At 45.0% G+C, this 15,699-nt stretch overlaps 1 protein-coding gene across 5 annotated transcripts in view; it reads left to right on the forward strand.

Annotated features, from left to right (window-relative positions):
• Positions 1-774: 774 nt before the first annotated feature.
• LOC139570057 (protein quaking-B-like) overlaps positions 775-15,699 on the forward strand; it is a 45,805-nt gene continuing 30,880 nt past the window's right edge. For all 5 annotated transcript variants that reach the window (XR_011674009.1, XR_011674008.1, XM_071391536.1 and 2 more), the window contains exon 1: positions 775-1,458. Coding sequence is in view for 3 of the 5 variants with exons in the window: in XM_071391536.1 (XP_071247637.1) it covers positions 1,305-1,458 (154 nt within the window). In the remaining 2 variants the exon portion in view is untranslated. The remainder of the gene's footprint in view (positions 1,459-15,699) is intronic.

Below are 15,699 nucleotides of genomic sequence, written 5' to 3' on the forward strand. Positions count from 1 at the left end.
ATCCTCAATTTTCTCCTATCACAGCCAGTAAACTCTGTAACTGTTTTTAAATCACCATTGGCCTCATAGTGAAATCCCTGAGCAGTTTCCTTCCTCTCTGGCAACTGAGTTAGGAAGGATGCCTGTATCTTTGTATTGACTGGGTGTATTGATACACCATCCAAAGTGTAATTAATATATTCACCGTGCTCAAAGGGCTATTCAATGTCTACTTTTTTTTTACCCATCTACCAATGGGTTCCCTTCTTTGTGAGGCATTGGAAAACCTCCCTGGTCTTTGGTTGAATCTGTGTTTGAAATTCACTGCTCGACTGAGTGACCATACAGATAATTGTACGTGTGGGGTACAGATATGAGGTAGTCATTTAGCATGTTAAACACTATTATTGCACACAGAGTGTGAATTTATTATGTGACTTGTTTAGCAAAATGTTACTGCAGAACTTATTTAAGCTTGCTATAACAAAGGGTGTGAATACTTATTGATTCAAGACATTTCAGCTTGAAATGTTTTATATATCTGTAAAAATGTCAAAAAACAACATTACTGGGTATTGTGTGTAGGCCAGTGACATAACATCTCAATTGAATCCGTTTTAAATTCAGGCTGTAACACAACAACATGTGGAAAAAGTCAAGTGGTGCGAATACTTTCTGAAGGCACTGTCGCTATGTGTGTGTGTGTGTGTGTGTGTGAGAGAGAGAGAGATGTGGGGGAGGAGAGACAGAGACAGACGCGAGATGACAAGCACGCTGTCTCTCCTCGATAGATTTTCTAAATCTGAACCCAATCTTCGGGGACGCGCAGCTCTCTTTGGTACCACCCCCTTCCCCATTTCGGGCTCTCTCTCCTTATTTCTCCTTCTCTTGCAGTGTGATGTGTGGTCATATGACAGGGTCTGAATACCAACACACTCGACATGAGCGAGGAGGCGTAAACCGGAGAAAACAAGTGGCTAAGTGTGTGTCGCGGACACTGAGAGAGCGTGAGCGGTTACTGGGGAACGCCTATCTGACTGTGAAACTGCGGAGAAGAAAATTAGTTTAAAGCAACGGGGGGCACTAACTAACTTTAACTAGAGTTTAGGCATATCCGACCCAGCGAAGTTAAAATATATATATATTTACAAATCGCCTCGCGCTATTGCTTTCCCCTTTTCAGAGCGGTGTGTGCCAAATCTCAGAATCGGAGGAGGCTGGGGCTTGAGGAAGCAGTTCGGACATAACTTTAAAATAAAAGTATAATTTTTTTGTTAAGCGTCGGCCCTGATTTTGGCTGGTAAACTTGAGTTGTGAGTTTGACAATGGTCGGTGAGATGAGTGAGCAGGTCCGGGAAAGACCCAGACCAAGGCCCAGCCCGGACTACCTGATGCAGTTGATGACAGACCGGAAGGTGATGAGCTCGCTGCCCAACTTCACTGGCATCTTCACTCACCTGGAGCGGCTCTTAGACGAAGGTAAGTGCTTAGGCTACAATGCATATATATTTTTAAAGATTTACAAAAAATATGGTAGGTCTATAATTAGCAGTGGTGAAAAAAGTAGCAAATTGTCATTCTTGAGTAAAAGTAAAGATACCTTAATAGAAAATGACTCACGTAAAAGTGAAAGTCACCCAGTAAAATACTTATTGAGTAAATGTCTAAAAGTATTTGGTTTTAAATATACTTAAGTATCAAAAGTACATTTTAGCAATTACATTTATTTAAGTATCAAAAGTACAAGTATAATTAATTTCTAACTCCTTATATTAAGCAAAGTAGATGGCCACATTTTCTAGTTTTTAAATTTATTTACGGATAGCAAGGGGCATGCTCCAACTCAGAAATAATTTACAAACGAAGCATGTGTTTAAATCAAATCAAATCAAATGTATTTATATATCCCTTCTTACATCAGCTGATTTAGTGAGTCTACCAGATCAGAGGCAGTAGGGATGACCAGGGATGTTCTCTTGATAAGTGTGTGAATTAGACCATTTTATTGTCCTGCTAAGCATTCAAAATGTAACGGAGTATGTATGGAGTAAAAAGTACATCATTTTCTTTAGGAATGTAGTGAAGTAAAATTTGTCAAAAATATGAATAGTAAAGTACGGATACCCCAAAAACAACTTAGTACTTTAAAGTATTTCTACTTAAGTACTTTAAACCACTGATAATTAGTTGATTGATATTTCAACTATGTTGTTTGGTGAGATACTGTGACACACATTAATAAACAGGCACACCATAGACACTAAGAGACACACACCAGGCAGTTGGTGATGTGAACAAACGGACAGTTGTTAGTCTGGGTTGGTGACCTATTGTGCAAGGCGGTGTGAATGTGGCGGCCCATCCCCGGTTAGTCACGAGGCTCAGTACACGGTCAACGGGATGTCAACCTGAAAATACTTGACTTTGGAGGGTGTGCTTAGACTGTATGTATGTGAATAGAGAGCCAATCAACTGTGTGTGTGTGTGTGTATACAGTATGGCTGACTGATTGCTTGATTGATTGTAGTCTCTGAAGAGGACCCCCATCACAACAACCAAAAACACACCAAGCAGGTCAAACAACATAGTAACAAACAATGAGATGTCATTTGGAATTAATGATCAGATTATATTGATTTTGACAAAGGACAAGGAGATGGGGAGAAATAACGTAAAAATGACTAAGAGAGGAAGACAACGGGAGAAAGACAAGAGGGGAAGAGGCCGGGGAGGTATTTCTGCTTAGCTTTATCTCAACACTTCAACCTGCGATTACACTATCTAGAGTTCTCTCTGTGTATATATATATATATATAGACTGCACATACTCACTCACAGTCATGCACCATCTCTTTCCATTCTGCAGCCACATTATTCTTATTGTGGCAGTTAACTACTGTGGCTGTCTCATCCAAGACACATTTCCATTGTGTGTGTGTGTGTGTGTGTGTTGTACGCAGGGCTCTAAATTATTTATTTTTATTGGTAGCACTGGTACTCCCAACAATTTAGGAGCACCAGAAAATACGATTTTTATTTTATTGATTGCGATACAGCCTATATGAAATCTAGCTACTTTTTAAACACATGTTGTGCCCCAGAAACTAATATGCAACACTGTAAAGACAGTTTGTTATTAAAGCTAAGATGTTGCTACGAATACCTGTCATTGAAATTACAAAGTCATTAGTGGAATATTAGGTTTCTACATTTCCTTTTCTACGTTTCCTTTTTGTTGCTGTAATTGTTATTTCACTTTTCTTTTTTTGTTGACAAACAAAAACCTACTTAACATTGACATACATTTCCACCAACTGTAACGGCCGTCCCTCGGTGAGTGAGTAGACCAAGGCGCAGCGGGTGATGAATACATAATGTTTATTTGACAAGACGGAAAAACACGAAACGAAATACACTTGAATGATTAACAAAATAACAAAACGAACTAGACAGACCTAAACTATGAACTTACATGAAACGAGGAACACATAAACAGGAACGACCGAACGAACGAGACGAGACAGTACCGTGTGGTGCAAAATACACAGACACAGCGACAATCACCCACAAACAAACAGTGAGTTCCCCCAAGGTTGCTTAGCAGTTCAGACGTCTTTTTCTGTTCCGTATTGTTTGTGTCCTGTATATATATTTACACCTCTCTTCACTTATCTTTTATTTATTTTATTATCCAAGAACTCAACTACAAAAGCTTTCCTGCAAAAACTTTCCTGCAACCCGCTTCACCAATTACTAAAAAGTAATATTTACCTCAAACTGAAAATCCATCGTGGAAGCCAGCCAGGGGCTAATTCAGAAGCTAGCCTGAAAGCTAACCAGTAGCTACTCCGATAGCTAGCCAGAAGCTAATCTGTAGCTGCCCCGAAATTAGCCGGTTTGCTGGCTAGCGTTGGTTTTCAGCTGCCCTCGTGTTGTGGTCATCAGCTATTCCTCTAGCTCGATAATCTACCGGCACTTTTGTGCAACGCGACTCGGACCGGAGCATTCCGGGACTTTTCTTCTCTCTCAGTTTCCCCGGATTCCAGCCGCAGGCTCTGGTCACTTGCACCTTGACTTCGCAGCTAGCTAGCTGCAAACCGTGTGACGATTGGCTTACGTCGACCCCGGAGCATACTCAAATCATCCTGGAGCTAGCCAGCTGAGGAGTTCCATCACCATCCGGACACGTTTCTTTTGTTGCTGCTGCAGATACGGAACCCCACCGGGCCTTCACGTCTGACTGCCGACGTTATCTGCCCGAGGGATTTATCCAACTGGCACCTCCGTCCCGACGTTACCTGAACGCTCACCTGAGGCCCGCTAACCGTTAGCTGTCTTATCGGCTGCTACCTGAATAAGCATACCGGACAACTATTATTTATTTTTATTTTTATTTTTTATTTATTTTTTTTCTCCTTGGGTCACTATATCTATTCTGCCAATTTGGATTGATCCCCTCTTCCACACGGAACCCCACTACACGGAACCCCACTAACTTACCGACGGAAACGCACGAGGTATCTACAAACAGACCTCCATCCCATGCTGCTACCGAGAGCCACATACCCGGCCAGCTGTCTGGATCGCCACGACCCCAACCAACCTCTACTCACTGGACCCTTATTGATCACCCGATTAAGCATGCCTCTCCTTAATGTAAATATGCCTTGTCCATTGCTGTTCTGGTTAATGTTTATTGGCTTATTTCACTGTAGAGATTCTAGCCCTGTTCACTATACCATATCCAACCTCTCAGTTCCACCACCCACATATGCGATGACATCACCTGGTTTCAATGATGTTTCTAGAGACAATATCTCTCTCATCATCACTCAATACCTAGGTCTACCTCCACTGTATTCACATCCTACCATACCTTTGTCTGTACATTATTCCTTTAAACTATTTTATCGCCCCCAGAAACCTCCTCTTACTCTCTGCTCCAGTAGCTCTAGGCGACCAATTCTCATAGCTTTTAGCCGTACCCTTATCCTACTCCTCCTCTGTTCCTCTGGTGATGTAGAGGTGAATCCAGGCCCTGCAGTACCTGGCTCCACTCCTATTCCCCAGGCGCTCTCTTTTGATGACTTCTGTAACCGTAATAGCCTTGGCTTCATGCATGTTAACATTAGAAGCCTCCTCCCTAAGTTTGTTTTGTTCACTGCTTTAGCACACTCTGCCAACCCGGATGTTTTAGCCGTGTCTGAATCCTGGCTTAGAAAGACCACCAAAAACTCAGATATTTTCATCCCCAATTACAAGATTTTCAGACAAGATAGAACGGCCAAAGGGGGCGGTGTTGCAATCTACTGCAAAGACTGCCTGCAGAGTTCTGTCTTACTATCCAGGTCTGTTCCCAAACAATTTGAACTTCTACTTTTAAAAATCCACCTCTCTAAAAACAAGTCTCTCACCGTTGCCGCCTGCTATAGACCACCCTCTGCCCCCAGCTGTGCTCTGGACACTATATGTGAACTGATTGCCCCCCATCTATCTTCAGAGTTCGTGCTGCTAGGCGACCTAAATTTGAACATGCTCAAAACCCCAGCCACCCTACAATCTAAGCTTGATGCCCTCAATCTCACACAAATTATCAATGAACCTACCAGGTACCACCCCAATTCCGTAAACTCGGGTACCCTCATAGATATCATCCTAACAAACTTGCCCTCCAAATACACCTCTGCTGTTTTCAACCAAGATCTCAGCGATCACTGCCTCATTGCCTGTATCCGTAATGGGTCAGCGGTCAAACGACCTCCACTCATCACTGTCAAACGCTCCCTGAAACACTTCAGCGAGCAGGCCTTTCTAATCGACCTGGCCGGGGTATCCTGGAAGGATATCGATCTCATCCCGTCAGTAGAGGATGCCTGGTCATTTTTTAAAAATGCCTTCCTCACCATCTTGAATAAGCATGCCCCATTCAAGAAATTTAGAACCAGGAACAGATATAGCCCTTGGTTCTCTCCTGACCTGACTGCCCTTAACCAACAGAAAAACATCCTATGGCGTTCTGCATTAGCATCGAACAGCCCCCGTGATATGCAACTTTTCAGGGAAGCCAGAAACCAATATACACAGGCAGTTAGAACAGCCAAGGCTAGCTTTTTCAAGCAGAAATTTGCTTCCTGCAACACAAATTCAAAAAAGTTCTGGGACACCGTAAAGTCCATGGAGAATAAGAACACCTCCTCCCAGCTTCCAACCGCTCTGAAGATAGGAAACACTGTCACCACCGACAAATCCACTATAATTGAGAATTTCAATAAGCATTTTTCCACGGCTGGCCATGCTTTCCATCTGGCTGCCCCTACCCCGGACAACAGCACTGCCCTCCCCTCTGCTACTCGCCCAAGCTTCCCCCATTTCTCTTTCTCCCAAATACAGTCAGCTGATGTCCTAAATGAGCTGCAAAATCTGGACCCTTACAAATCAGCCGGGCTAGATAATCTGGACCCTTTCTTTCTAAAACTATCTGCTGAAATTGTTGCCACCCCTATTACTAGCCTCTTCAACCTCTCTTTCGTGTCGTCCGAGATCCCCAAAGATTGGAAAGCAGCTGCGGTTATCCCCCTCTTCAAAGGGGGGGACACCCTTGACCCTAACTGCTACAGACCTATATCTATCCTACCCTGCCTTTCTAAGGTCTTCGAAAGCCAAGTCAACAAACAGATTACCGACCATTTCGAATCCCACCACACCTTCTCCGCTATGCAATCTGGTTTCAGAGCTGGTCATGGGTGCACCTCAGCCACGCTCAAGGTCATAAACGACATCGTAACCGCCATCGATAGGAAACAATACTGTGCAGCCGTATTCATTGACCTGGCCAAGGCTTTTGACTCTGTCAATCACCACATCCTCATTGGCAGACTCGACAGCCTTGGTTTCTCTAATGATTGCCTCGCCTGGTTCACCAACTACTTCTCTGATCGAGTTCAGTGTGTCAAATCGGAGGGTCTGTTGTCCGGGCCTCTGGCAGTCTCTATGGGGGTGCCACAGGGTTCAATTCTTGGACCGACTCTCTTCTCTGTATACATCAATGATGTCGCTCTTGCTGCTGGTGATTCTCTGATCCACCTCTACGCAGACGACACTATTCTGTATACTTCTGGCCCTTCTTTTGACACTGTGTTAACAACTCTCCAGGCGAGCTTCAATGCCATACAACTCTCCTTCCGTGGCCTCCAACTGCTCTTAAATACAAGTAAAACCAAATGCATGCTCTTCAACCGATCGCTGCCTGCCCCTGCCCGCCTGTCCAACATCACTACTTTGGACGGTTCTGACTTAGAATATGTGGACAACTACAAATACCTAGGTGTCTGGTTAGACTGTAAACTCTCCTTCCAGACTCACATCAAACATCTCCAATCCAAAGTCAAATCTAGAATTGGCTTCCTATTCCGCAACAAAGCATCCTTTACTCATGCTGCCAAACATACCCTTGTAAAACTGACCATCCTACCAATCCTCGACTTCGGTGATGTCATTTACAAAATAGCCTCCAAAACCCTACTCAATAAATTGGATGCAGTCTATCACAGTGCCATCCGTTTTGTCACCAAAGCCCCATATACTACCCACCACTGCGACCTGTACACTCTCGTTGGCTGGCCCTCGCTTCATACTCGTCGCCAAACCCACTGGTTCCAGGTCATCTACAAGACCCTGCTAGGTAAAGTCCCCCCTTATCTCTGCTCGCTGGTCACCATAGCAGCACCTATCTGTAGCACGCGCTCCAGCAGGTATATCTCTCTAGTCACCCCCAAAACCAATTCTTCCTTTGGACGCCTCTCCTTCCAGTTCTCTGCTGCCAATGACTGGAACGAACTACAAAAATCTCTGAAATTGGAAACACCTATCTCCCTCACTAGCTTTAAGCACCAGCTGTCAGAGCAGCTCATAGATTACTGCACCTGTACATAACCCATCTACAATTTAGCCCAAACAACTACCTCTTTACCTACTGTATTTATTTTATTAATTTATTTTGCTCCTTTGCACCCCATTATTTTCTGTCTCTACTTTGCACTTTCTTCCGCTGCAAACCAACCATTCCAGGTTTTTTTTTTAGTTTTATTTTACTTGCTGTGTTGTGTTTGGTTCACCTCCATGGCCTTTTATATTTTTATTTATTTATTTTATTTATTTATACATATATTTGTTTGCCTTCACCTCCCTTATCTCACCTCACTTGCTCACATTGTATATAGACTTATTTTTTTTTTCACTGTATTATTGACTATATGTTTGTTTTACTCCATGTGTAACTATGTGTTGTTGTATGTGTCGAACTGCTTTGCTTTATCTTGGCCAGGTCGCAATTGTAAATGAGAACGTGTTCTCAATTTGCCTACCTGGTTAAATAAAGGTTAAATAAAAAAAAAATAAAAAGTGAGAACAACCTACCTTAATATGACTCTCAATTAGAGGAAAACGCAAAACACCTGCCTCTAATTAAGAGCCATACCAGGCAACCCAAAACCAACATAGAAACAGCAAACATAGACTGCCCACCCAAAACTCACGCCCTGACCATCACACACATACAAAACAACAGAAAACAGGTCAGGAACGTGACAGAACCCCCCCCTCAAGGTGCGAACGCCGGGCGCACCAGCACAAAGTCCAGGGGAGGGTCTGGGTGGGCATCTGACCACGGTGGTGGCTCAGGCTCCGGACGCTGTCCCCACACCACCATAGTCACTCCCCGCTTCTGTATCCCCCTCCCAATGACCACCCTCCAACTAAACCCACCTAGATGAAGGGGCAGCATCGGGATAAGGGGCAGCAGCTCCGGGCTGAGGGACTCCGGCAGGTCCGGGCTGAGGGACTCCGGCAGGTCCGGGCTGAGGGACTCCGGCAGGTCCGGGCTGAGGGACTCCGGCAGGTCCGGGCTGAGGGACTCCGGCAGGTCCGGGCTGAGGGACTCCGGCAGGTCCGGGCTGAGGGACTCCGGCAGGTCCGGGCTGAGGGACTCCGGCAGGTCCGGGCTGAGGGACTCCGGCAGGTCCGGGCTGAGGGACTCCGGCAGGTCCTGGCTGGACGGCTCTGGCAGGTCCTGGCTGGACGGCTCTGGCAGGTCCTGGCTGGACGGCTCTGGCAGGTCCTGGCTGGACGGCTCTGGCAGGTCCTGGCTGGACGGCTCTGGCTGATCCGGTCTGGCGGAAGGCTCTGGCTGATCCGGTCTGGCGGAAGGCTCTGGCTGATCCGGTCTGGCGGAAGGCTCTGGCTGATCCGGTCTGGCGGAAGGCTCTGGCTGATCCGGTCTGGCGGAAGGCTCTGGCTGATCCGGTCTGGCGGAAGGCTCTGGCTGATCCGGTCTGGCGGAAGGCTCTGGCTGATCCGGTCTGGCGGAAGGCTCTGTAGGCTCTTGGCAGACGGGCGGCTTTGCAGGCTCATGGCAGACGGGCGAGCTTTGCGGCTGGCAGACGGGCAGTTCAGGCGCCGCTGGGCAGACGGGCAGTTCAGGCGCCGCTTGGGCAGACGGGCAGTTCAGGCGCCGCTGGGCAGACGGGCAGTTCAGGCGCCGCTGGGCAGACGGGCAGTTCAGGCGCCGCTGGGCAGACGGGCAGTTCAGGCGCCGCTGGGCAGACGGGCAGTTCAGGCGCCGCTGGGCAGACGGGCAGTTCAGGCGCCGCTGGGCAGACGGGCAGTTCTGTAGGGAGGAGACGGAGAGACAGCCTGGTGCGCGGTACCGGAACTGGAGGCACTGGGCTGGAGACACGCACCATAGGGAGAGTGCGTGGAGGAGGAACAGGGCTCTGGAGATGCACTGGAAGCCTGGTGCGTGGTGTCGGCACTGGTGGTACTAGGCTGGGGCGGGAAGGTGGCGCCGGATATACCGGACCGTGAAGGAGAACACGTGCTCTTGAGCACCGAGCCTCCCCAACCTTACCAGGTTGAATGGTCCCCGTAGCCCTGCCAGTGCGGCGAGGTGGAATAGCCCGCACTGGGCTATGCAGGCGAACCGGGGACACCACCTGTAAGGCTGGTGCCATGTACGCCGGCCCGAGGAGACGTACTGGAGACCAGATACGTTGGGCCGGCTTCATGGCACTCGGCTCGATGCCCAACCTAGCCCTCCCAGTGCGGCAAGGTGGAATAGCCCGCACTGGGCTAAGCACGCGTACTGGGGACACCGTGCGCTTTACCGCATAACACGGTGTCTGACCAGTACGACGCCCTCTTACTCCACGGCAAGCCCGGGGAGTTGGCTCAGGTATCCAACCCGGCTTCGCCACACTCCCCTTTAGCCCCCCCCCCAAGAAATTTTTGGGTGTTACTCACGGGCCTCCAGCCTTGCTTCCGTGCTGCCTCCTCATAACGTCGCCTCTCCGCTTTCGCTGCCTCCAGTTCCGCTTTGGGGCGGCGACACTCCACTGGCTCTGCCCAGGGTCCTTTACCGTCCAGGATCTCTTCCCATGTCCAATCCTCCTTTTCCCACTGCTGCTGTCGTGGCTGTGCGTTAACCCGCTGCTTGATCTGGGTTTGGTGGGTGATTCTGTAACGGCCGTCCCTCGGTGAGTGAGTAGACCAAGGCGCAGCGGGTGATGAATACATAATGTTTATTTGACAAGACGGAAAAACACGAAACGAAATACACTTGAATGATTAACAAAATAACAAAACGAACTAGACAGACCTAAACTATGAACTTACATGAACCGAGGAACACATAAACAGGAACGACCGAGACAGTACCGTGTGGTGCAAAATACACAGACACAGCGACAATCACCCACAAACAAACAGTGAGAACAACCTACCTTAATATGACTCTCAATTAGAGGAAAACGCAAAACACCTGCCTCTAATTAAGAGCCATACCAGGCAACCCAAAACCAACATAGAAACAGCAAACATAGACTGCCCACCCAAAACTCACGCCCTGACCATCACACACATACAAAACAACAGAAAACAGGTCAGGAACGTGACACCAACATTATGTTGTTTCTGTGTGTAGCCAGATTTCTAAACAAATATTTAAATGATAAAACATTTGAATCTACCAATATTTACATACATTTCCACCAACATTAATGACATCACACTTGCTCAGACCTACGTTCCAATCGTACCCACATCTAAATGTTGTTTCTAATGCTTTGTAAGACTCTGACTTCAAATTGTGTTATGACGTTGCTGTCTGTAGCTGTCACGTTCTGACCTTTTATTTCCTTTATTTTTGTCTTTATTTAGTATGGTCAGGGCGTGAGTTGGGGTGGGTAGTCTATGTGTGTTTTTCTATGTTGGGGTTTTGAGTTTGGCCTGGTATGATTCTCAATCAGTGGCAGCTGTCAATCGTTGTCCCTGATTGAGAATCATACTTAGGTAGCCTGGGTTTCACTTTTGAGTTGTGGGTGTTTGTTGCCGTGTCAGTGTTTGTTCGCCACACGGTACGGTTTCGTTCATTTGTTGTTTTGTATTTTGTAGTGTTCTGTTTGTTGGATTAGCATTAAAATTCATCATCATGAGCACTTACCACGCTGCGCCTTGGTCCTCCTCTCGTTCACCCGAAGACGAGCGTTACAGTAGCCAGTTTCAAAAAGAATAATAAAGCATTTGATTGGTCCAGTATTTAAGTAATAGCTTTTTCAATATAAGTGCTAAAAATAATATTGTCCGAACCATTGAGTATCTTACTGCACCCCAATATGCCATGTCTTGAAATATGCAGATAGATGGATGAAAAGTAAATGTATATTGTAAAACTTCTGACAGCCAGTTTCTAACTCCGCCCATAACTTTTGGACTTTATAGTACTCCCAGAAGGCATGTGTCATTGAGTCACTGTTAGTTTTACACTTAAGACATGACTCTGAAGTTGTGCTGTAGAATTTGTATAATACATTTTATACATTAGTTTATACTGGATTAAGCGTACATTTGAGGTAACTGTGTAATTTTCTGTCTTGGTTCCAATAGTTTATATTTTTTTCTAAGAGATTGTCAGTTGGACAGGCTCTCTGCAAGGTTTTGTATAAATTCCATATCATATTAGTATATTTTTCTGTCTCAAATAGGATTGCTCTGATGTCCAAAAGCTTTCAGGTCAAAATGTTGTAATATAAAATTTAAGTTGCAAATATTTGAAAATGTCTATGTTGGTCAGTCCAAAATTGCTTTTGAATTCTGTCATGGAAATAAATGTATTTCCCATTACCACATCATTTACGGTGTCTATTCATTTAGTTTTCAATGTGTGCCAATTTGTCGGTGAATTCTGAAAAGCCAAGGATTGTTCCGTAGGGGTGTGTTTTTAGAGGGTGATATTGGTCCTTGTAGGATCCGTTTAATTTTCTTCCATGTCATAATGTTCTTAACTAAAAAGTTGTTAATGTGCTCAGCTCCATCCTTTAAAAACAAACACGTGAGAAGATTCTGGGGAAAAGCATGCACCTCTTCAATATGTACCCATTCTTCCTCTTTAGTGCATTTAATAATATGTTGCAAGTAAAAGCCTTGGGTTGTGAGTTGATACAATTTAGGGACATTGTCACGTTCGTCGTAATGATGAGACCAAGGCGCAGCGTGATTATAATACATCTTCCTTTTAAATAAATAAAGAAACACGAAGAACACGTGACGCTAATAATAACGAGTGCAGACATGCAACATCACATAGACAATAACCCACAAAACCTAAATGGAAAATGGCAACCTAAATAGGATCCCCAATCAGAGACAACGATAAACAGCTGTCTCTGATTGGGAACCAATTCAGGCCACCATAGACCTATAATATGCCTAGACTAACCAAAACCCCTAGACATACAAAAAAAAACTAGACAATACAAAAACTAAACAAACCACCCTTAAGGTCAGGGTGTGACAGACATGTATACTTTTTTAAAGAATGTCTTCGGTGGGGTAATTGGTATTACTGAAAATAAATATTAAAACTTTCGGAGCCATGCCATTCTGAAGATGTTTATTCTACCTGTAAGATTTATGAGGAGATTTTTCCATTTAATTAGATCTGCCTTAACTTTATTTCATTACTCAACAACATTATCTTTATATATTTGTTGTTAATTGTCACTTATTAAGCATCCAAAGTATTTAATATTTTTTGTTGTCCACTTAAAGGATTGCTGTAAATCATGAGTTATTATTTTTCCTATTGCCATTATTTAAAAAAATTCCACGTTCATTTTATATCCTGAGATTTTAGAGTATTCCAAAAATATTTTTAACAAGGGGGGCATTGAGTTTTCAATATTAGTGAGGTATATCAGGAGATTTTGAGCAAATAAGTTACGTTTGTATTCATGTTTGCCAATATTGATACCTGTTACGTTTGGTGCCTGTTTAATTATATCTGCAAGCAGTTCAATTGCCAGTGCAAACATGAGGGGGTAGAAAGGACATCCCTGTCTCAAATCAAATCAAACTTTATTTGTCACATGCGCCGAATACAACAAGTGTAGAACTTACTGTTAAATGCTTACTTACAGTTACAGAGTTAAGAAAATATTTACCAAATTCACTAAAATAAAAAGTAACACAATAACGAGGCTATATAAAGGGGGTACCGGAACCGAGTCAGTGTGCGGGGGTACAGGTTAGAGGTAAATTGTACATGTAGGTAGGAATGAAGTGACTATGCATAGATAATAAACAGAGAGTAGCAGCAGTGACCCCCCCCCCCTGTAATATGTAATAGTCCGGTGGCCATTTGATTAATTGTTCAGCAGTCTTATGGCTTGGGGGTAGAAGCTTTTAAGGAGCCTTTTTGTCCTAGACTTGGCGCTCCAGTACCGCTTGCCGTGCAGTAGCAGAGAAAACAGTCTATGACTTGGGTAACTGGAGTCTCTGACAATTTAATGGGCTTTCCTCTGACACTGCCAATTATGTAGGTCCTGAATTGCAGGAAGCTTGGCCCCAGTGATGTACTGGGCCGTACCCACTACCCTCTGTAGTGCCTTATGGTCAGATGCCGAGCAGTTGCCATACCAGGCAGTGACGGTCAGGATGCTCTCGATGGTGCAGCTGTAGAACTTTTTGATGATCTGGGGACCCATGCCAAAAATGTTCAGTCTCCTGAGGGGGAAAAGGTTTTGTCGGTGCCCTCTTCACGACTGTCTTGGTGTGTTTGGACCATGATAGATCATTGGTGATGTGGACACCAAGGAACTTGAAACCTTCGACCTGCTCCATTACAGCCCCGTTGATGTTAATGGGGGCCTGTTTGGCCCGCCTTTTCCTGTAGTCCACAATCAGCTCCTTTGTCTTGCTCACATTGAGGGAGAGGTTGTTGTCCTGGCACCACACTGCCAGTTCCCTGACCTCCCTATAGGCTGTCTCATCATTGTCTGTGATCAGGCCTACCACTGTTGTGTCTTCAGCAAACTTAATGATGGTGTTGGAGTCGTGTTTGTCCACTCAGTCGTGGGTGAACAGGGAGTACAGGAGGGGACTAAGTACACACCCCTGAGGGGCCCCAGTGTTGAGGATCAGCGTGGCAGATGTGTTGTTGCCTACCCTTTCCACCTGGGGCCGGCCTGTCAGGAAGTCCAGGATCCAGTTGTAGAGGGAGGTGTTTAGTCCCAGGGTCCTTAACTTAGTGATGAGCTTCATGGGCACTATGGTGTTGAATGCTGAGCTATAGTCAATGAACAGCATTCTCACATAGATGTTCCTTTTGTCCAGGTGGGAAAGGACAGTGTGGGGTGCGATTGAGATTGCGTCATCTGTGGATCTGTTGGGGCAGTATGCGAATTGGAGTGGGCCTAGGGTATCCGGGAGGATGCTGTTGATGTGAGCCATGACCAGCCTTTCAAAGAACTTCATGGCTATCGACGTGAGTGCTACGGGGCGGTAATCATTTAGGCAGGTTACCTTTGCTTCCTTTGGAACAGGGACTATGGTGGTCTGCTTGAAACATGTAGGTATTACAGACTCGGTTAGGGAGAAGTTGAAAATGTCAGTGAAGACACCTGCCAGTTGGTCCGCACATGTTTTGAGTACACGTCCTGGTAATCCATCTGGCCCCGCGGCTTTGTGAATGTTGACCTGTTTAACTTCTTGAGGGCAGGGGGCAGCTTTTTCACTTTCGGGAAAAATAGCATGCCAAAATTCAACTGCTTGCTACTCATCCCCAGAATATAAGATATGCATATTATTAGTAGATTTGGATAGAAAACACTCTGAAGTTTCTAAAACTGTTTGAATCATGTCTGTGAGAATAACAGAACTTATGTAGCAGGCAAAACCCTGAGGACAAACCATTCAGAATTTGTATTTATTTGATGTCACTGTCTTTTCAATTAGTTTTTTAAGAGACACCAGATTTTTAAAGGACTTGCTTGCAGTTCCTACCGCTTCCACTGGATGTCACCAGTCCTTGGAAATCGGTTGAGGCTATTCCTTTGTGTACTGAAGAAGTAGGGCTGTCGTAAATGAGGGTCACATGAAGTAAATGTTTGGAGAGAGTCATGTTATGAAAAAAGTTGCGTCAGTTTGGTTTCGTTTTGTATTGAACACAGATCATCCCGTCTTCAAATTGATCGATTATTAGCATTTAAAAATACCTAACGTTGTATGACAAAAGTAGTTTGAAATGTTTTGGTAAATTTACATGTAACTTTTGATATATTTTGTAGTGACTTGGCGAAAGTTGGAACCAAATAAATTGACATTTTGGATATATATCGACGGAATTAATCGAACAAAATGACCATTTGTGATGTTTATGGGACATATTGG

This window comes from Salvelinus alpinus, chromosome 3 (assembly GCF_045679555.1).
Source record: "Salvelinus alpinus chromosome 3, SLU_Salpinus.1, whole genome shotgun sequence".
NCBI classification, from domain to species: Eukaryota; Metazoa; Chordata; class Actinopteri; order Salmoniformes; family Salmonidae; genus Salvelinus; species Salvelinus alpinus.